Here is a 21,636-nt window from a genome sequence, read left to right as displayed (position 1 = left end):
CTCACCTATCTCACAAGGTGTCTGTTGTGGGGAGAAGGGAAAGGAGTTTGTAAGTCCCCTTGAGTCTCCTTACAGGACAGAAAGGCGGGATTTGAATCCAAACTCTTCTTCTTTTAATGTTAGAAAGTACTGTCTAACTCTAGACAATGTTAGTTTAACATTGGTACTACACATGCCGGAAGTGCAGAAAAACATTTGCACCCTGATGTGTGAGCATGCTCTCAGTATAGCCAGGAAAGTTATTCAAGATGGGTTTTTTTTTACATAGATGGTGTATTGGCCCACCAAGATAGACTGAACTTTGTATAAGCCTCTCAAAACTAAATGGAATGTAGCTGCTCCTTGATTTATCTTCCTATGAAGCACAGGTAATGGTAGCAGTCGAATTATTTTGGATTTATTGTAAAATCACTTTGGCCATACTGTGGTTCACACCCTCACTTGGATAGCCCCAGGCCAGGTTGTTCTCCTCAGATCTCAGAAGAAGAAAAAGAAGAGGAGGAGGAGGAGGAGGAGGAGGAGGAGGAGGAGTTTGGATTTATATCCCCCTTTCTCTCCTGTAAGGAGACTCAAAGGGGCTTACAATCTCCTTTCCCTCCTCCCCCCCCCAACAAACACCCTGTGAAGTGGGTAGGACTGAGAGAGCTCCAAAGAACTGTGACTAGCCCAAGGTCACCCAGCTGGCATGTGTTGGAGTGCACAAGCTAATCTGGTTTCCCAGCTAAGCCTCCACAGCTCAAGTGGCAGAGCGGGGAATCAAACCCGGTTCTCCAGAATAGAGTGCACCTGCTCTTAACCACTACATCACGCTGGCTCTGGTCAGTATTTGGTCAGTATTGTAAGCCCTAGTCCGTATTTGGATGAGTGACCTCCAAAAGATAACAGGGTTATGATACAAAGGCAGGCATTGACAAACCACCTCTGAGCATCTCTTGCCTTGAAAACCCCAATAGGGGTTGCCATAAGTCAAATGTGACTTGATGGCAAAAAAAAGAGAGAGTTGAGATTCAAGGGGCCAGGCCACCACTGTAAAAGCCCGGTCCCTGGTTGCCACTCCCAGATGTGCAGTTGAGACAAAAATGCCTTCTGCACAGGCAGACTAATGCACTTTCAATCCCCTTTCAATGCACTTTGCAGCTGGATTTTACTGGGCGGAATCGCAAAATCCACTTGCAAACAATTGTGAAAGTGGATTGAAAGTGCATTCAGCACATGCGGAAGGGGTCAAAGAGTAGGCTGAATAGGCTCTATGGCAGAAGGGGGGTTTCAGTTGATGGCTTCCAGATTTGTAGCTCCCAGTCCAATCCTAATCAGAGTTACTACCTTGTAAATTCTCTCTCTATATTTGTCCCTGCCTGTCCCTCAGAAAGCTGACCTAGTTGAAAAGATCTGCAGGATGCCCTAACTCGCTGAAGGAGTCTTTACTGTAGATTTGGCGAAGAAGCATGAATGATCTCATGCTCTCACTACCCTGTTTCTCCAAAAATAAGACATCCCCTGAGAATAAGACGCAGTAGAGGTTTTGCTGAAGTGCTAAATATAAAACATCCCCCGAAAGTAAGCCATAGCAAAGTTTTTGTTTGGAAACATGCCCGTCGAACAGAACACCAGAGCATGCAGCTGTGGAGCGGAAAAATAAGACATCCCCTGAAAATAAGACATAGCACATCTTTGGGAGCAAAAATTAATATAAGACACTGTCTTATTTTCGGGGAAACATGGTAGGTCCGCAACAGGACACAAGATGTGGCTCGACATGCCATTGATTCATAGGGGGTCTGTCCCCCTCAGAAAGGACATAGGAAAGTTTACTTAATCAGGCCAAACCATTTAAAATAATGCCAGTGCCAAAGCTTATGCAAACTGTAAATGGTTAGCACCTCTTAAAAGAGGCATGTCCCCTTCTGTCTCACTCGAGGGGGAATGCCTCTTCTAAAATGAGGGACCATCTTATGTACAGTATCTAAAAATGAGTCTTGCCACCCTTAACCGATTGCTTTGTGCATATGCAGATGTATGCAGTTTTTATTCAGATCTGTAATCTTAAACAATGGGTTTTAAATAAAATGGATGATGCCCTTAGTTTTTTCTTTCTTTTTAGTTCGATAGAAGGGAAAGGTACCAATTTAGAGACAGGAATGAACAAATCCCAAGTGCAGCCAGTCAGCTGACTTACCCCTTTGTTTTTTTCCCCTTTAAAATATTTATATGTATGTCAACTATCTCTCTGTTCTTTTCTAGTTTTGACCTCTTTGGTGGGGCGTTTTTTCCCCCTGTTTATTTTTTATGTTCTTTTTTCTCTCTTCTGTTTTTGTTTTTCCTCTGTCCGTTTTTAGGTTTCAGAGAAATTATGTTGAATCCAATAACCCTTCCCGGACATTCCAACCCACTTAGCCACCATGGCATTTATGTCGAGGACGTCAATGTGTATTTCAGCAAAGGACGTCATGGCTTTTAAAAAAAATCAGTGCAAAAAAAAGAGCAAAAGAAACAAATAAAATACAACCTGGGAAAAGACAAAAAAAAATCCAAAACCTCCTTTAAAGGTTCCTTGTTCTGATATCAAGTGTGTTGGCTGTGCCCCCTGAGAAATCTGGGACGCAGTGGGATGGGTCTATGTATGGATCTAAGCCACGGTCTTGCAGGACTGGACCAAAGTCCGCACCATGCTGCAAGGACCAAGGGGTTTCTCATTTCTTTTTTCCCCCGTCACCAGCTCACAGGGTTGTTCTTTTCCCTTTTATCGGTCACTGTGTTCTTTTCCTCTGTTGGTCACTGGTCTTCTGCAAAGGCGCATAAAGAACAACACTTGAGCGACACATGAGAGACTTTAAAAAAAAGATTAAAAGGATCTAAAAGGAGCCACCCACTTTTGCATTTTAAAAAAAACCCAACCAAACCAACCATTCCGACATCTCCACTTGGAGTCCTCCTGGCGACACCTCGACATTCCAATGAGGTCTCCTGCCTTCCATCTCTAAGCCAAGGGAGATGCACCAAGAGGAAAGCACGGGAGATGCCTTCACAGATGGAAGTTTCTTGGTAAGAATCAAGGCAGCGCTCCCTTATCAGCCGCTTCTGTCCCCTTCCTCGAGTCCTTGCCCCCGAGCTTTTGCACAGAAATGAAGTTCCAGAGCAACGATGGGAAAATTCTGCTACTCTACCCGGAGGAAAAGATATCAGTGGCTCTGTTTGTTTGTTTTTTTAAAAAGAATACAAATGTCCTTGAAGGATTTCTTTCTGTTTGTGTGTGCGTGTGTTTTGTGTGTTAGAACTGCCTTTCCGCTCTCTCAGTGTTTCATTTTCGTACTTTTCCATCTTTTTCCTTGCTGCTTGTATAATGGCTTTACTTGGGGACAGGAAGTGTGAGATGAAAGGCCGGTGGAAGAGAAGGTACGCCCCGGGACTTCTCACCTGAATGGATGGTGGCTGCTAGTGCGGGTCTGACCCCTCCACAGGTTTAGGGCAGAAAGAGAAATGCGGACATTTTCCAAGAATCTTTTCATCTCAGCTCTGCAAAACTCTAATCTTTTTTGCCATCTTTTTTCCTTTTTCCACTGTCTCTCCCATTCTCACCAAGTTAGAAGTTTGTTATAATTCAGTCCTGCGTGCAACAGTTGGCTCAAGGCTTATAAACTAAGCAATGGAGAATCTCAGTAAGAATTCTGGTGGTTATTCTCTGGTGTAAACATGATTATTGATTCTGGGCTGGGGACAAAACATACATATATATCTTCTTTCCCTTGGCTTCATTCTGTCCCAAACTCTCACCAGTGGGGAGGGAGGAATTTCAAATCCCCGCCTTCAAGAAATAAAAAGTTCCTGCTGAAAACTTTTAGAATTGAATAACAAAAGTCAAGTCTTGAATGATCAGGGTGAATTGGTGTTTTATCTCACCCTCTCAGTTTTGCTTGCACAAAACTGGAGTCATTCTGTAAAGAACATAAAGTCAGAAAATGTGTGAGTTTCTGGCAAAAGGCACAAATCCAGGTCTTTGATGGACCATTAGTGTTCTGAAAAGCTCTCTCTGTGCTAGACTGTGTTCCACAGAAAGATGATAGTTCAGTCAGTTGAGGTGCAGCGGTTGAGGAAGTTATATGCTTCCACATTAGAATATAGTCCCAAACAAATATGAGAATTATCATTCATTTTTATATGCTGCCTTTGTTAAAAAACCATTATTTTGTGTGTTATTGAACATGGTACTTGATTCAAAAGCATTTATGCCAAAAATGTATTTTTACTTTCAGACTTTCAAACGGATGGGGGTAGCAGGGCTAAGTATAGGCACTAGAACCCAGGCAGAGCATTCTACAACAAAGAAGGTCCAGCATGCTTTGTTCTGTGGTGGAGGAATGTGCAATATACTATCATCTTTATGTGGAACATTACCTAGTTTGATGGATTTACTTCTTTTAAGAATATAAAAAGCATTTTAAGAATGTGACCTTCCAGTGAGATTTGGTCTTTGGGGAAGATGAAGAAAGCTCCCTTTGCTAAAATATTTCTGGAATGGTCTGTGACTGAATTCCTTCTGCAACTTTTGGTTTTTGATTTCCTCCTTTGTCCGTTCACTCAGAAAACTAGGTGAACTGTAATGTAAATGCCAAAAGCAAAGACTACGGATTTAAATTAAATGCTTAATGTATGCATGACATCGCCTGGCTCATTAACGAGACCTAGGGAGCTGATTCAGCTGGAATTTGAATAAGAAACAAGAGCCAAAATCTTAACCAAAGTGTAATATTGAGGGGCTGCTGGAAAATTAGCATAACGATGTCCGATCTGCAGTTTGAATTACATTGATCAAGCCCTTTGTCCTGTTTGCTTTTCATCCCATATCTAAGGTCACTTTGTAGCTGAGTGTTAGTTTCAGCACTGTTAAAACCTAAACAGGGATGTCATGCGGTTCTCCCCACTGACTTAAGATAGTGTTTCTCAAATCATCTAACAGTTGACACATTTCCCCTCTAAATTAAAACTTTATCTTTGATCCTCAAAGGGAGTAGCAGTGGTGACCGTGTATATACAATGGAAAGCTACCCACCAAGAGAAGAGCTCCCTCTAGTGACTCTGTCGGACTCATTGCTCAAACAGCGTCTGGAGCAGTGACTCATACAGATTATTCTCCTTGGAGGCTGCATCAGAAGTGAATTGTCAATCTCCAGAGGTAACTGGTTGGAAGGAGAGCAATTAATCATGGAGAGGGGCAGCAGGTGGGCTCTTTGGACTTCCAGATGTCTTGAATTATGGGATTTATTACTTGGGGTAGACTAGCAGTTCTCTCGCAGCACATAATTTGGGAATTATTGATCCCGGCAATTGAAAAGTGTCCAGAGGATCCTTAACGTCAAAAGCGAAGAAAGGCAGGCTGTGGACATTTGCAATCGTTGGCTTTAAGTTTTTTTCTTTCCAGTTTTAATTATTGTAAATCATTACCTCATTTTCCAACAAGACCATGTTTTTCCTCTTGCCACGTCTATCATCTTGTGCTATGAAAACAGGAACATCCCTTTCTCAGAGACTCTAGGGGTGTTTCGATGTCTAGTTTCTTAATAAACACTTTATTTTCTAATTACACCTCTGCGCTGGGCCTCTTTTTTTATGGAAGGAATAATAAAATTTCTAGTGATGTCTCCATTACTCATTTTGGCCGTTAAATTCAAACGGGCAGGCATGAAATTCTGAACCAGGGGGTCAAAAACCCTTGCAGTTTATTCATGGACACATTAATCGAGGCGTTTGATGACCCCCATGAGATACCAGTAGATGAACTGGCAGGAAAGTTGTGGGTGGGGAATTTGGGCAGGAGCAATGCCAGCTATGGCACCATGTCACTTCTAGCAAAAGAAGGAAGGGATATAGAAATCTCTGAAATGTGGAATCATTGGAAAACCATAGAGTTTCCAATAATTCCTAGAGCTAGCCTATGTCATTTCCCTTTTTAAAAACATACTGGAAGTAACATATTGTCATACATGATGGTGCACAGGGCCCCTATGCTGAATATGTGAGCGGATTATGTGAAACAGCCTTGCATGAAACAAGGTGGTACATCTGGTTATAGGGCTTGATCAATCCTGGTGTTTCTTCCGCAAAAGTGCAAGTCATTGTGGTGTTACAATCAACCAGCTACAAAGGTGAAACGGCCCTTACACATTTTTATGTTTTGCTCATCAGACTGGCTTAGGAAGATCAGTTCTCCCTTCTGAAATATTTAGAGGCATAGAGCTTGTGGTCTGTAATCTGTGCAGCTAGGTTGACTCAATTTTATAAGAACTAGAGGTACCTTAATGTGAAATTAGCTGACAAATGTATTACTGAGAATCCGTGCTCTTGCTTCTTCTTTTTTTAATAACAGCTGTGCTTTCAGTTCTCACAGATGTAAGTAAAATGTCTTAAATGTATTGATAGTTTTATTTGCCAAAACATTCAGAAGCACTCAAGGATAAGAGTGCAATATGCAACACAAAATCTCTTAAATTAGTTGTCAAATTATTTTTTCTTTGTTTTAGTATATGTAAAATTTCAACTGTTTTTTTCTATTCCATCCAAACACATAAGCATAGAACTGGTTATAATCCTGACTAACCAATACCTTCCTCAGGATGTAGAATAGTATAGCATAGGCCCATATCATCAGTTGTCAGAAGCTAAGCAGGGTCAGTACTTGGAAGGGAGACCACCAAGGAAGACTCTGTGGAGGAAGGCAATGGCAAACCACCTCTGCCTCATCACTAGGCTTGAAAGCCCATTTGAGGGGGCCACCATAAAGCTTAGATGGGGAACCAACAATGAAGTCTCTGAAAAGGAATGCAATGACAAACCACCTCTGCTTAATCACTTGCCTTGAAAGCCCCCTGTGGGGATCAACGTAAACCTTGGATGGAAGACCACCAAGGAAGACTTTGCAGAGGAAGACAATGGCAAACTACCTCTAAATCTTCAAAACCCACCAGGGGTCGCTATAAGTCAGCTATGAGTTGATGGCATTTTGCACACCAAAAGGCCTCCTCTTCACCCAATCACACCAACATCACTCGTACACTTAGAATATGCAAATATGTCTGGTTTTCCGTAATATGTTTAGACCACAAATTTGAGGGATGTAGCATTTTGAGGCAGAAACCCACATCACATTTTCGCACAAGTTATTCTCTGAAGTCTCACAGTTCTCACTCACTTTGTTTTTTTGAAGCCTGCATGTACAAAAGCAGGCTATCAGTGATGACCAGTGATGGAATGGAGGAGATAAAACACAGTCATCTAGAAAGTTCCAAGATAAGATGGGGACAACAACATGTCCCTCCATCTATTCAGAAGGGGACACTAGTGTGTATAGATTCTTGGAAATCTCACTAGTAGAATGAAAGTTCTTCTGGCTCACCTTGAACTTGCCCAGATGTTTTCTCAAAGAGCCCCCCTCCCCCCCAAAAAATCAACTTTGATTTCTTCTAAATAAAATCTGGTGACACTCTTGGGATATGCAAAACCATCCCCCCCCCCCCCCCAGCCACAAATATTCTGTCGGTGTTAGAGGAACTTTCTTAGCTGCTGTCATAATCCTTCACACATTTGCCATCTGAAGGAATTACCATTTTTGCTTTGAATATCACTGTGGACGCAATTTCAGGAGCAACTCTGACTGGTAAAAAGAGGAAGGAGAGTTTGGATTTTTCTCCTGCAAGCAGACTCAAGGTGGCTAACAAGCTCCTTTCCCTTCCTCACCCCATAACAGACACCTTGTGAGGTAGGTGCTGAGAGAGTTCCAAAGAACTGTGACTAGCCCAAGGTCACCCAGCAGGAATGTTGGAGTGCGTTCACCAGATAAACCTCTGCCTCTCAGGTGGAGGAGTGGTGAATCAAACCCAGTTCTCCAGATTAGAATCCATCTGCTCTTCACCACTACACTTAAAACTAAGAATCTGATTGGGTTTAAGCAACCTTCAGAAGCTACAACAGGTATCAGTTCTGAGGGAAGTAAACATGATGGAATATCCTTATAAGCTAGGGAAAGAACTGAGGATTTTTTCCTCTTTTAGTTTAACCACAACTGAAACTGTCTTCAGCCATTTTAAACTTGAAGGGCCTTGGAAACATCCTTTGGTGTATTTTTTTTTCTTCCCCTTGAGGCCTTGTTAAACATTTGAAAGGTTCACACAAGTCCTCAGAAAGTTGTTTGACAATGGAGCCAAGTTCCTTCAAGACCACGAGTTCTGGAGGGAGGGAGAGAAGCCGACGGATAAAGTTTAAATGCATGTTGGCTGGATTTTTACTGTTAGTCAAGTCAAATTTTACTTGCACATAGCCAAAAGCCTTTACAAAATAATCCAGTAAGAACAATAACACATTGAAATCTAAATTAAACAATAAAACGAGTATTTCACATACAGAAACTGGGATAAACTAGACCCCAGACCAGATTCTAAAATACCGAATGTAACCCCCTTATTATTATGCTGTGCGGAATCAACCCATGATGAAAAACTGGATTATAGAACTGTTGTTCTGTTGCTTAAACTGATTTTTACTGTTTCCATGAAGTCGAAAAGATTCTTGAGGTCTCTTTACCCTTTCCACACACTCACAGTGATCTATATGTCACGCTTCATTAGGAGAACACTCCCCACTTACAACATGATGCTCTGAACAGCAGCTACTTTTATACCTGATTGTCTTCTCCTTATTATCAAGCAGACATCCACTGTCTGTGAAGCTGTGTGAAAACTTTGGAGGAAACTCAGGATGGAGAAGTGTTTGAAGTGACATCAGGAGATGTAGCATTTCGGGGGAATCCAAAAGAAGTTTTGTGAATCTAGTCGTTAATGAGCAAAAATAAAGGTGGCATTCTCAAGAAAAAGTCTGCCCTTTCGATATCCAAAGCTGACTTTCAAATGTCATACATTCCTCTGAAATCAGGAGCAGAATTCTTTATGCCCTCCTGTTTGTATTTAATTAGATTTCCCTCTGTGAGCAGTGGTGTGGTGGGTAGCATGGTAGCTAGGCCTTTATGCCATTCAAGACAGATTTCTGGTTTTGTGCTCTCCAGGGAAATTGGCAGTGAGATGGGTTGGGAAGGGTATGTGAAATTTCCTGCAACTGGAGTGGATCCAAACATCCTCTAAAGAACCCTCTCTCCAGCCTATGGAATCTTCCTCCAACTTAAGGGACCCTTTTTCTAACAGTAGAGTCTTAAGTTGGAGGAAGGCTTCAAACTTTGATTTGAGAGCCAGCGTGGTGTAATGGGTTCTGGAGAACCAGGTTTGATTCCCCACTCCTCCACCTGAGTGGCCGAGGCTTATCTGGTGAACCAGATGTGTTTCCGCACTCCTACATTCCTGCTGGGTGACCTTTTGATGCCCCCCGCAAGGTGGTGCCCTGGGCAGCTGCCCACCTTGCCCAATGGGCATTACGCCCCTAGTCCCCCCCAAATTACCTTATACTCCCCCTGGACTCCCTGACTTTCTGCCTGTAACAACAGTGGAAATGAATGGCTTTGCTGCGTTCTGTCAGCATACTGCCAAACCTTATCTTCATCCACCTCCAGCATGGTGTAATGGTTAAGAACAGTGGACTCCATTCTGGAGAACTGGGTTCAATTTCCCACAGGTCTACGTGAGTGGTGGACTGTATTCTGAAGAGCCAGGTTTGATTCTGCACTTCTCCACATGAAGCCTGTTGGGTGACCTTGGGCCAGTCACAGTTCTCTCAAAACTCTCTCAGCACCACCTGCCTCAGAAGGTGTCTGTTGTAGGGAAAGGAAGGGAGTTTTTAAGCCACTGAGACTCTTTATTATTGAGAAAAGTTGGTTGTAAAAACCAGCTCTTCTTCATCTTTTATTGGCAGGTAGAGGAATTTGGTGTCAGAACCATGCCTGTCTTGCTGGGTGTGATTTGCAATTGTTTTCCTGTTTCCCTCTTCCCTTCCTAGCAATCTCCTGGTGCCAGCCCATCTTCAAAGAGGTGTGAAAGGTTCCCAGGTTCTTTGTAGCTTTGTAGTAGAAAACTGTAGTGGACATTTGGTATGGGGCGAAACGGGGGGGGGAGGGGGGTTAAAGGATTTAAGTCCTGGATCTGAGCTCTCTAGCTCAGATCCTGCTTTTCATTGTTACTCTTTGTATCACCTGGAATAAACTGCTTTTGGACTTTCCTACAGTCTCTGTTACTTCCACGTTCGAGAGTCTGACATTAAGCAGGATCTCCCAGTTTGACCCGCACTCGGATCCATGGCCGACAAGGATGGAGCTACAGGCGGGCCCCTGGCTGACAAACCTGATGAGGGGACGGGGCAAGTCCCAGACAAGGACAAGGTGCCCCGCAACCCGGACTTAGGAGACGAGGAGAAGGATGCTCTCGTCCCCGACCGACACGATCCTCACTTGGGTGCCATGCAAAGCACCAACCATGAGGAGAGCATGGGATCGCCCTACTCTTGGGTCCCCTCTCGGCAGCCGTGCTGGGAGGCCAAGGCGGCGGGGCGGCGTGAGTCCACTTGGCTCACGCAACCCATGGACCAGGACATTTACTCGGAGTGGGACCCGGCAACGCAAAGCGAGTGGTTGCGGGTCCAGGTCCAGGCAGGGGCGTGGGCCCCTGAGTGAGGCACGGTTGCCTGGCGGCGGGAGCGAGATGAGATGCGGCAGGAGATACACTTCCTACGGCCCAACATGGAACTCCTCTTGGCCCGCACCGAGGCGGCAGTGCGGGATTGCCAGGATACGCCATAGCTGCCGCCGCCTCCTCCTCCAGAGGGGGACAGCGGGTGCCTGTGCCCCCCAACGATGTGCCACCGGTCCTCCGGGGCCGCCCGGGCTGCAGCTGCCGCCACCCCCGCGGCGATGGCGGTGCTTGAAGGACTGTTTCGACGGGACGACGGAGACGCTACCCTACTTCCTCATGCAGATCAAAGTGCAAATGGAGAAGTGCAGTGGTGACTACGAGGTCGAGCAAGTACACGAGGTGGGGGGCCTCCTGGAGGGGGCAGCGGCCGGCTGGTACATGGGACTTTACAAAGGCCGGGCGCCAGAGCTGCGTTCCTTCCCCCGCTTCATGTTGGCACTGCAGCGGCAGCTCGAGGATCCGTTCAAGGAGGAGAAGGCCCATGCCAGGTTGCGGCAGATGAGGCAAAGGTCCCGATCCCTGAGTGATTACGTCTCTGAGTTCTCCCATCTAACCGGGGTGGTCCAGGATTGGCCGGAGCAGGTGAAGATCCACTTCTTGCGAGAGGGGCTTCACCCAGAGGTGGCACAGTGGGCCATGGTGACTGCGGAGCCGACCCCCCTGGTGGGGTGGTACATGCGGGCGGGCAAGGCAGAGGTCCGTCTGCGCAGAGTGCAGCTACTGAAACAGCGGGGCTACCCCCCTGTTGACTTCTCCCAGTCCTCCGTCAGGGGGCACTTCTCCGGCTCACAGTGGCAAGGAGGCAGGGGAATCTCTGTATGCTCAGCGGCGATGGCTGAGACTTTGCCTGAGTTGCAGCGGAGAGGGGCACAAAGCGGCCGTGTGTCCTAGCAAGAAGTCCGGCCCTCCGGTAGTCCCCGCCAGCAGCGTAACAAAGACCGGGATGACTAAGGGTCCAGAGAAAAAGTCCCCATTCAAGAAGGGTTTGGGACTACAAATGGAGCTGCACGAGGTGCACTGGACGTCTCGGCCATCCCTCGTCCCTACTGGGACCTCCGGAGGGTGTTCAAGGAAATGGAGTGCGACAAACTGCCACCCCACCATAAGACTGACTGTAAGATCAAACTACTGCCGGGTGCTAAGCTCCTGAAAAGCTGCCTCTACCCCATGAGTCTGTTGGATGCCCAGGCGCTTCAGGAGTTTTTGGACAAAAACTTGAAACGGGGTTTCATAAAAAGGTAACCAGTGATTTTGCCGCTCCCGCACTGTTTGTGCGGAAGAAGGACAGCTCCCTTCGACTGTGTACTGACTATTGGGGACTGAACGCAGTCTCCGCGTGTAACAAATATCCGCTGCCCCTGATCAAAGACTTACTGAGTTGTCTGGGGGAGGGCAAAATTTTCACTAAGTTGGATTTGCGGGAAGCCAAGGGATACGAGGACCTGATGGCTTTCAACAAGAGGATGGGCCAGTTTGCCTACCGCGTCCTCCCATTTGGGTTATCTGGGGCTCCCGGGACTTTCATGTGTTTGATAAATGAGGTTCTCCAGGATTTTCTGTACAAGGGGGTGGTGGTGTATTTGGATGGTGTACTCATTTACTCCCAGACGGTGGAGGAGCACGTTAAGACTGTGCGGGCTGTGCTACAGTGGCTCCTCGACAATGACTTGTTCGTAAAACTTTCCAAATGTGACGTTCATAAGGAGCGGCTGGATTTTTTGATTTACTGAATCTCCAGCCAGGGGTTAGAGATGGACCCGGGTAAGATGCAGGATGTGTTTGCAGTGGCAGGAGCCCCGCACCAGGAATCAGTTGCAGTCGTTCCTGGGCTTTGCCAATTTCTATTGGGACTTTATTCCTAACTTTGCCCAGCTGGCTCTCCCCCTCACTGATTTGCTGTGCACGAAGGAGAAGGGGCCAGTGGCAACCAAGCCTTTGGCTCTGCTGCTATGGTCCCCGGAGTGCGGGGCGGCCTTCCAGGTGCTTAAGCGCGCCTTCACGTCGGAACCTATCCTACGCCATGGCGACACTTCCAAGCCCTTTATTGTGCATGTTGATGCTTCGGACAAGGCTATGGGCGCTGCCCTGCTGCAAAAGGGGGAGGATGGAAGGTTGTATCCCAGTGCCTATCTATCCCGCAACTTTTCGGGGGCAGAGTGTCATTGGACGGTTGGGGACAAGGAGACGGGGGCGATCAAGTGCGCTTTGACTGCCGGGTGCCACTGGCTGGAGGGCGCAACCCTCCCTTTTGAGGTGTGGACTGACCATAGGAACTTGGCAGTGCTTTGTGCCCTGGGGAAATTGTCCGCCAAGCAACTTCGTTGGGCTGACTTTTTCTTCCATTTCAATTTCACGCTGCACTTCCTCCCCGGGAAGTTGAATTGCTTGGACGATGCCCTGTCTCGGTTGCCCGATCCCTCCCCGGGGTACCCCGCCCCGATCAGGACAGTGTTCTCCCCATCTCAACTGGGCTTGGTGGTCATCACCCGTAGTCAGGTGGCGGGTCGGCCCAGTCCCCCCACTGTGCCCGCATCGCTGGAGGAGGCCCTCAGGGGTGCGGGGGCCCTTGAAGTGCCACAGGATGAAGGTGGCGACCAACTGGAGAAACAGGAGGAGTTCTGGTGAAAGGGGGATTGACTCCGTGTGCCTCCAGCGGCATACCTTCTAGCTTTGCAGGGATGTCATGATGTAAAATCGGCAGGACGCTTTGGGTTTGTGAAAACATTGCATTTGGCCCATAGACAGTTTTGGTGGAGGACGTTGAGGGGGGATGTGGAGGCTTATATTAAAGGTTGCCCCACGAGTGCTATGGCCAACAGGGTGCAAGGGAAGGTGCCTGGCCTCCTCCAATCCCTGCCAGCACCCTCTGCACCCTGGAAGGTGATCTCCATGGATTTCATTACCAACCTCCCTTCCAGCAGAGGGAAGTCAGTGATCTGGATGGTCGTGGACTTGTTTTCAAAGCAGGCGCACTTCATCCCTTGCACATCACTGCTGACAGTGAGCAAGTTGGCCTGCATGTTTGTAACCCATGTCTACCGGCTACACCCTGCCCCTGATAAGATCGTATCGGACCGCGGTGGACAGTTTATTTCGCAGTTCTGGTGGCACTTTCTGAAGTTGCTGGGCACTGAACAGGCTCTTTCCTCAGCGTTTCACGCGGCGACCAATGGTCAGAGCAAATGTACGAACACGACTCTTGAACAATATTTACAGTGCTACATTTATTTCCATCAGGACGATTGGGTTGACCTGCTGCCTTTCGCTGAGTTTGCCTACAACAATGCAGTTCATAGCAACATGGGGAAAAAACACTTTGAAGTTGTTTCGGGACAGTCGGCTAAGCCGTTTCCTTTCCTGGGGGAGGTCCAGCAGGGACCCGTGGAACTGCAGGAATGGGTGCAGACCATCCGGCAAGCATGGGGACCAATGCAGCAAGCCCTGGAGAAGGCTAAGCAGGGGTACAAGCAGCAGGCCGATAAGAAACAGCAGCCGCTCACCCTTGCGGTTGGGGATTGGATGTATTTGTCCACCAAGAACTTGCAGGGTCTGCAAGGGTGTAGAAAACTGTGGGAAAAATATATCAGACCTTTTCAGTGCTCCAAGTGATTAATGATGTGACTGCCGAGTTACAGTTGCCTAAAAACTTGAAGTCTGTACATCTTGATTTTCATTGCAGCCTCTCAAGAAGGCACCTCCCCTGGATGACTGGTACCCTTGTCCGGCGGCGCCAGCTCCTGTCGCGGTGAGGGGTGAGCCTCACCATGAGGTGGAAGAGGTTTTAGACTCCTGGGTGTATTGTGGCCAGCTACAGTATTTATTTTTATTTATTTATTATTGGGTTTTGTATACCGTCCTACCCCCAAAGGGTTCTGGGCGGTGAACTACATAAATCACATATATACAATAATACTTAAATACATTAAAACAATTTAAAACGCAGCGATCAGTAACAAACAATGTCCGCAATAACCCTCATTAAAACCCTCCCAAAAGGGGGAAGAAAACGGGTCCCATAGATGGTAAGAGACCCAGAAAGATGAAGAAGAGGAAGAGGAGGGGGCACCTATCAGCGACTGGACACTCCAAAAGCCCGGCAGAACAACTCCGTCTTACAGGCCCTGCAGAACTCACCAAGATCCCTCAGGGCCCGGACAGCTGGAGGAAGAGTGTTCCACCAGGCAGGGGCCAGGGCTGTAAAGCCCCCGGCCCGTGTGGAGGCCAGCCGCATCATTGAGGGGCCAGGGACTACCAGCAGATTGGCCTCTGCTGAGCACAGAGGCCTAGTAGGGACATATGGGGTAATGCGGTCCCGAAGGTACGAGGGTCCCAGGTCGCATAAGGCCTTATAGGTAAGCACCCATACCTTGAAGATGATTCGGAACTCAACTGGGAGCCAATGCAGGCGACGCAATACCGGTGGGATATGGTCACGGAAGGCCCCCCCCCCCCCCTGTGAGCAGGCGAGCCGCCGCAGGTTGGACCAGTTGCAATTTGCCAGATCAAACGCAAGGGTAAGCCCGCGTAGAGCAAGGGTAGTCCAGCCTGGAGGTGACCGTTGCATGGATCACTGTGGCTAGGTCCGTGTGGGAGAGGTAGGGGGCCAGCCGCTGGGCCTGACGAAGATGGAAAAACGCAGCCTGGGTTGTATGGGCCACCTGGGTCTCCATCAAAAGAGACGAATCCAGGTGGACCCCCAAGCTGCGAACGGAGGAGGTCAGCGCCAATGAGACCCCCTTCCACACCAGCGCTTGGACCCATTTCCCGGCTGGGGACAACGAATGGGTCGATTCTGAACATGTCCAAGCCCCTCGCTTGGTGAAGGCATTTCACTGGGCTTACCCTGATTGCCCGAAACGTGGGGGGGAGGTCTTAAGGGGGGCAGAATGTCCAAGTAGTAGCTTTTGACTCTTGCTGTGTTAGAAAGCCAGAGATAGAAAAGGGCGGAGTTCCTGACTCCTTGACGCTTTTGTACAGAGAATTGTAAAACTGGGGAGCTTTGGGAAAGTATCCGCCTTCCATTTCAGTATGTGCCTTTGATGCAGTTTGTAGATGCTCCCAATCAATCCCTGGCATTAGAAAGGGAATAAAGGGTGCTAGATACAGTGGTAAAGCTTTGAACACAAGCTTGATGCAGCTGGGGGGGGGGGGGGATCCTTGAAAGGGAAATCGATAGAAGGGTTACTTCTTTTGTTTAATGAATATTATTCCCTTGATATTTACCAATCCAGAGCCTTGGATCCTGTGATAAATTTCCACTATGGAAAGTGGAGTTGCCGGTTTCCCTACCCCACCAAAGACCCCCAATTTGTCCCTTCTGCTGTTCGCAAGGATTCCTTGTCCACTGGGAGCAGCATTGTGGGGAGAATTTCAGGCTTCATTGGAACAGGGATGGTCAGGAAGACCCATTCCATTGATGGAAATGCCCTCCAGTAACAGATATATCACAGGATGCAAGCCCATGTGAAATGTTAAGCCAAAGAGTCAACGTGATGCAGTGGTTTCGAGCAGGTGCACTCTAACCTGGAGAACCGGGTTTGATTCCCCACTCTGCCACTTGAGCTGTGGAGGCTTATCTGGTGAACCAGATTAGCTTGTGCACTCCAACCCATGCCAGCTGGGTGACCTTGGGCTAATCACAGTTATTGGAGCTCTCTCAGCCCCACCCACCTCATAGGGTGTTTGTTGTGGGGCGGGGGGGGGGGGAGAAAGGAGATTGTCAGCCCCTTTGAGTCTCCTTGCAGGAGAGAAAGGGGGATATCAATCCACACTCTTCTTCTTCAAAGTTTAAGCCACAAGAAGGGAAATTCCATCTCGTAGTACGGCCGTGGTGTGGAATTGTGTGGTCATCCGAACCAAGAATCCTCTCGTCGTGGGAGCAGCTGCTCCCAAATGGGCTCTCTTTGCAGCCTCACGGGAATGCCCCCCAGGGGTTGCCAGGCATCACAGCCTGGAGACTCAAGAGGTCCTAGATTCCTGATTGACACAGAGATTTTGCTTCTAGCTGAAGACTCAGAAGGGGCATTGCTTTGCTAAGCGAGATCTTCTCCCCACATGCCTGATCAACAAGCAATGTCTCCCTCCCAAATTTCCCCCCTGCCGCTCCGGTGACTACAGGTGGGGGACAGGAGGCATCATCTGTCGTTAGCTCTCTAGAAACAGGTCAACAGTACACCTAAAGTGCCTCTTGCTGCTATGAGGTAGAGCTGTAAATACCAACCTGGGGTATGTGCCTGAGCGTTTGAGAGTATGCGGAAAATGGGTTTGCTAATATGGGGATACAATGGATGAAATGGGTACATGAGTTTTTTTAAAAAGGTTCAGAGCCAGCATGGCATAGTGGTTAAAAGCAAGTGCACTCTAATCTGGAGAACCGGGGTTTGATTCCCGCTCTGCCACTTGAGCTGTGGAGGCTTATCTGGTGAACAAGATTAGCCTGTGCACTCCAACACAGTCACAGTTCTTTGGAGCTCTCTCAGCCTCACCCACCTCACAGGGTGTCTGTTGTGGAAGGGAAAGGAGTTTGTAAGCCACTTTGAGTCTCCTTACAGGAGAGAAAAATGGGATATAAATCCACACTCCTCCTCCTCCTCCTCCTCCTCTTCTTCTTCTTCTTCTTCTTCTTCTTCTTCTCCTTCTTCTTCTTCTTCTTCTTCTTCTTCTTCTTCTTCTTCTTCTTCTTCTTCTTCTTCTTCTTCTTCTTCTTCTTCTTCTTCTTCTTCTTCTCTTTTCTTTTGATCCCCAGTGAGAAATGACTGGCACTCAGTTCCCAAGTGAACTGTTTGCATGCAGAAAAGTTTGGCTTTTCAAGTTGTAAGTTTGAGACCAAAGTATTCCAAACGCGGTTGTTGTGAGTTTGTGTCCGTGTACACAGGGCTCCCTGATGCAGTGATGGGAAGCAGGAATGGTGGTTTTTTATCCTGTCATGTTCCAGAACATTGAGTCGATCCTAAATGAATTTTGGAGACTCTGAGACTGTGGTTAAATCAGCTTAGAGACCCCCCCAAACAGCCCTGGGCTTGTAAATTCACAATCAGTGCATTGTGTTTTGTGACTTGGCAATAATTCATGACTTCTCAATGCATTATTTTATTATTTAACAGACTAGTAAGGTTCATTGCAGCCATCAACCCTCCATTACTTAAACACTGAAATAATGAATGGCACAAGGGGAATGATAACTTCATCAATGACGACTGGCGAACAATGGGCTCCGAAAAACACGGAAGTGAAGCTCCTTCTCAAAATCCAGAAGTTGATCAGTGGACTGTTTGGCTTTGGGATAAGTGGTGCTTTTTGTATTGTCATCATTATAATTGCTTTGCATTTAAGGCAGATGTTAGGTTTAAGCCACAATCATCCAGGGCATGTTTTGATTATTATCAGGCAAGGAATTCATTTTACAGGTGAAACAAAATTAATACCGATCAGACTCTTGAGTACGTTTTTTATTCTTTATGCGAGGAAACAGGAAGAAAAGGAAGATCGTTTCAGCCCACACAAGTCATCGGGAGAACAATATATCAATGAATGGTGTTCCTGCCAGCCTATATTTGTACATATTAGAATCCCACTTGGACAGGCTCTCTCCTGCAGGAACTGAAGGGGAGGAGATAATTTTCTTGGAAAAAAAATAGTTCATTGCTCAAAACACCAATGGTTTGTCAAAAATGGAGAGTGAGGACGAGAGATTATGGGTGGAACTGTAGTCAGAGCTGGACTGTGAAATTGAAACGGCCCAGGAGAAAGTGAAGCTGAGCTGCCCTTTCTGTGGTACAAAGAAGAACAAGAAAGAGTGGGGTTTTATACCCTGCTTTTCTCTATACCCCTCCCTCCCCTCCCTTGCATGCCACCCCTCCCCCTCCTCTCCCTCCACTAGGGTGGGTAGGCCATGTCCAGATGCCAGGCCCCCTCCCCTCCCCTCCCTTGCATGCCACCCCTCCCCCTCCCCTCTCTCCACTAGGGTGGGTGGGCCATGTCCAGATGCCGGGGCCCCTCCCCTTCCCTCCCCACCCATGCATGCCACCCCTCCCCTCCCTCCACTAGGGTGGGTGGGCCATGTCCAGATGCCGGGCCCCCTCCCCTTCCCTCCCCACCCTTGCATGCCACCCCTCCCCCTCCCTTCCCTCCACTAGGGTAGGTGGGCCATGTCCAGATGCCGGGGCCCCTCCCCTTCCCTCCATTGCATGCCACCCCTCCCCCTCCCCTCCCTCCACTAGGGTGGGTAGGCCATGTCCAGATGCCAGGCCCCCTCCCCTCCCCTCCCTTGCATGCCACCCCTCCCCCTCCCCTCTCTCCACTAGGGTGGGTGGGCCATGTCCAGATGCTGGGGCCCCTTCCCTCCCCACCCATGCATGCCACCCCTCCCCCTCCCCTCCCTCCACTAGGGTGGGTGGGCCATGTCCAGATGCCGGGGCCCCTCCCCTTCCCTCCCTTGCATGCCACCCCTCCCCTCCCTCCACTAGGGTGGGTGGGCCATGTCCAGATGCCGGGGCCCCTCCCCTCCTCCCCTCCCTCCCTTGCATGCCACCATTCACTCACTCCCCTCCCCTCACTCATTCCCTCACTTTAAAAAGGCTCAAAGTCAGTGTTGGGGTTCAGCCCAGTTCGGGCGAAACAGTTGTTAAAAGCTCCCTCGCTCGCTTCCCCTCCCCTGGGAGAGGGAGCAACAGGGCTTTGGAGCCCAGGGAGGGGAGGAGAGTTGAGCTGGGCAGCGCTGGTGTGTATGTGTGGAGCCGAGGGCTCGGGGTTCGCTCTTCTCCCCGCCCCGGGCTCCCGGTGGGGCACAGCAGCCGGTGGCAAGCTGTGGGCAGGCACACTGGCTGCTGCCGCTCCCGCCTCAACCTCCATCGGCGGTGGCCAGTTGCAGAAGCAACCTTGACCTGACCTGACCTATCTTTGAACCTGACCTATCTTTGACCCTGGACTGCCTTTTCCCAGACCTGTTCCTCTGGACTCAATGTAAGGCTGCTTTCTCCCTCTCTCACACCTGTGCCTGCTATCAGTTATAACCTGACTCTCTGTGAGCCCAGCAGGCCAAGACAGTGGCCAAATTATGTGGGTGTTACAATTAAATATCAGTTGGATCCAGTGGAAAAAAATTGGCAGCAGGAGGGGACAGAGTAGATCTTTGCCTTCAACCAGAAAGGAATCTAAGACATTTTGTGTACAAAGCACATGGTCTGCTAATGAGCCAAAGTCCCTTTCCTAAAGTAGTAGCAGGTTTTTTTTCTTATTATTCTGGGACGAAAAGTAGCCTTGATGGTTCAGTAGCACACAACTCCTTTCGTCGTAATTGTATTATTGTTGCTGCTGCTGATAAATAATGAATAAGTTTATCTTGGAACCGCATGCTTCTTTGACTTGTTAATTTGCAAGAGAGAAATGGTGGAGAAGGAATGAGGCAAATGGTCCGCAGCTCTTCCTTAACCCCATCCCACCCCTTCCTGCAAAATTTATTTGGGTCACAATGTAGTTCCCACGATGGAGAGATGTAAGGAGTGGTGTCCCCCAGGATCTGTTTTGGGACCAGTGCTCTTTAACCTGTTCATAAATGACCTGGAAGTAGGGGTGGGTAGCGTGGTGGCCAAGTTTGCAGATGATACCAAATTATGTAGGGTGGTGAGAACCGCAAAGGATTGCGAAGAGCTCCAAGCGGACCTTGATAAATTAGGTGAGTGGGCTAAGAAATGGCAAATGCAGTTCAATTTAGCAAAATGTAAAGTGATGCACATAGGGGCAAAAATTCCAAACTTCACATATATGCTACAGGGGTCAGTGCTATCAGTCACAGACCAGGAAAGGGATTTGGGCATCTGAGTTGATACTTCCATGGGAATGTCAACTCAATGCATGGCAGCTGTGAAAAAGACAAACTCTATGCTGGGGATAATTAGGAAAGGAACTGATAATAAAACTGCAAAGATTGTCATGCCCTTATATAAAGCCGTGGTGCGACCGCACTTGGAGTACTGTATCCAGTTCTGGTCACCACATCTCAAAAAGGATATCGAAGAGATAGAAAAAGTGCAGAGAAGGGCAACGAGGATGATTGAAGGATTGGGGCACCTTCCTTATGAGGAGAGGCTGCAGCGTTTGGGACTCTTTAGTTTGGAGAGGAGACGTCTGAGGGGGGATATGATTGAAGTCTATAAAATTATGCATGGGGTAGAAAATGTTGACAGAGAGACATTTTTCTCTCTCACAATACTAGAACCAGGGGGCATCCATTGAAAATGCTGGGGGGAAGAATTAGGACTAATAAAAGGAATCATTTCTTCACGCAATGCGTGATTGGTGTTTGGAATATGCTGCCACAGGAGGTGGTGATGGCCGCTAACCTGGATAGCTTTAAAAGGGGCTTGGACAGATTTATGGAGGAGAAGTCGATCTTTGGCTACCAATCTTGATCCTCATAGATCTGAGATTGCAAATGGGGCAACAGCAGCAGAAGGCCATTGCTTTCACATCCTGCATGTGAGCTCCCAAAGGCATCTGGTGGGCCACTGCGAGTAGCAGATAGCTGGACTAGCTGGACTCTGGTCCGATTCAGCAGACTTGTTCTTACGTTCTTATGTTCTTAGTTTGCGATCTGGGTTGATAAATGGGGAAGGAATGTAGAGTAAAAGCCCAATCTCAAAAGCATATCAGTTTTCTCCAGTAACAGGACTGGAACTGGGGTTGCCAGATCTCCCCTAGTCTTTCCATACTTGCATACTGAAAATATGTTCTAAGAATACAACACAGAATTGGCTCCAGCACCCATTTCTATGGAAGATACTGTGCATCACTCCTGGAAAAGCAGAGAAGGTGGACAATACACCCCAAAGCAAGACTCAACTATTGAGAACTGAGTGAGCTCAGAAAATGGCGCCGAGGAGGAAGTCCAAGGAAGCAGAGAAGTATGTGAAACATGGCAACTGATGACACTTTCAAAATGCTTCCACCAGAGAATTGCTTTAAAAGGGGATTCATTTAGAAGAAGAAGAAGAGTTTGGATTTATATCCCCCCTTTCTC

General features: G+C 47.9%; 1 protein-coding gene across 1 annotated transcript in view; it reads left to right on the top strand.

Moving 5' to 3' along the window:
- The window catches only part of LOC125424419 (NT-3 growth factor receptor-like), a 259,041-nt gene extending 256,211 nt beyond the window's left edge, over nt 1–2,830 (top strand). The window contains 1 exon segment of the mRNA XM_048481646.1: nt 2,337–2,830. Within this exon segment, the coding sequence (XP_048337603.1) occupies nt 2,337–2,458 (122 nt within the window). The 3' untranslated portion in view covers nt 2,459–2,830.
- Nucleotides 2,831–21,636: the final 18,806 nt, after the last annotated feature.

The sequence above is a fragment of the Sphaerodactylus townsendi genome, linkage group LG17 (genome assembly GCF_021028975.2).
Source record: "Sphaerodactylus townsendi isolate TG3544 linkage group LG17, MPM_Stown_v2.3, whole genome shotgun sequence".
NCBI classification, from domain to species: domain Eukaryota; kingdom Metazoa; phylum Chordata; class Lepidosauria; order Squamata; family Sphaerodactylidae; genus Sphaerodactylus; species Sphaerodactylus townsendi.
The sequence above is the reverse complement of the archived record's forward strand: the minus strand, read 5'-3'. Positions and strand labels throughout refer to the sequence as shown.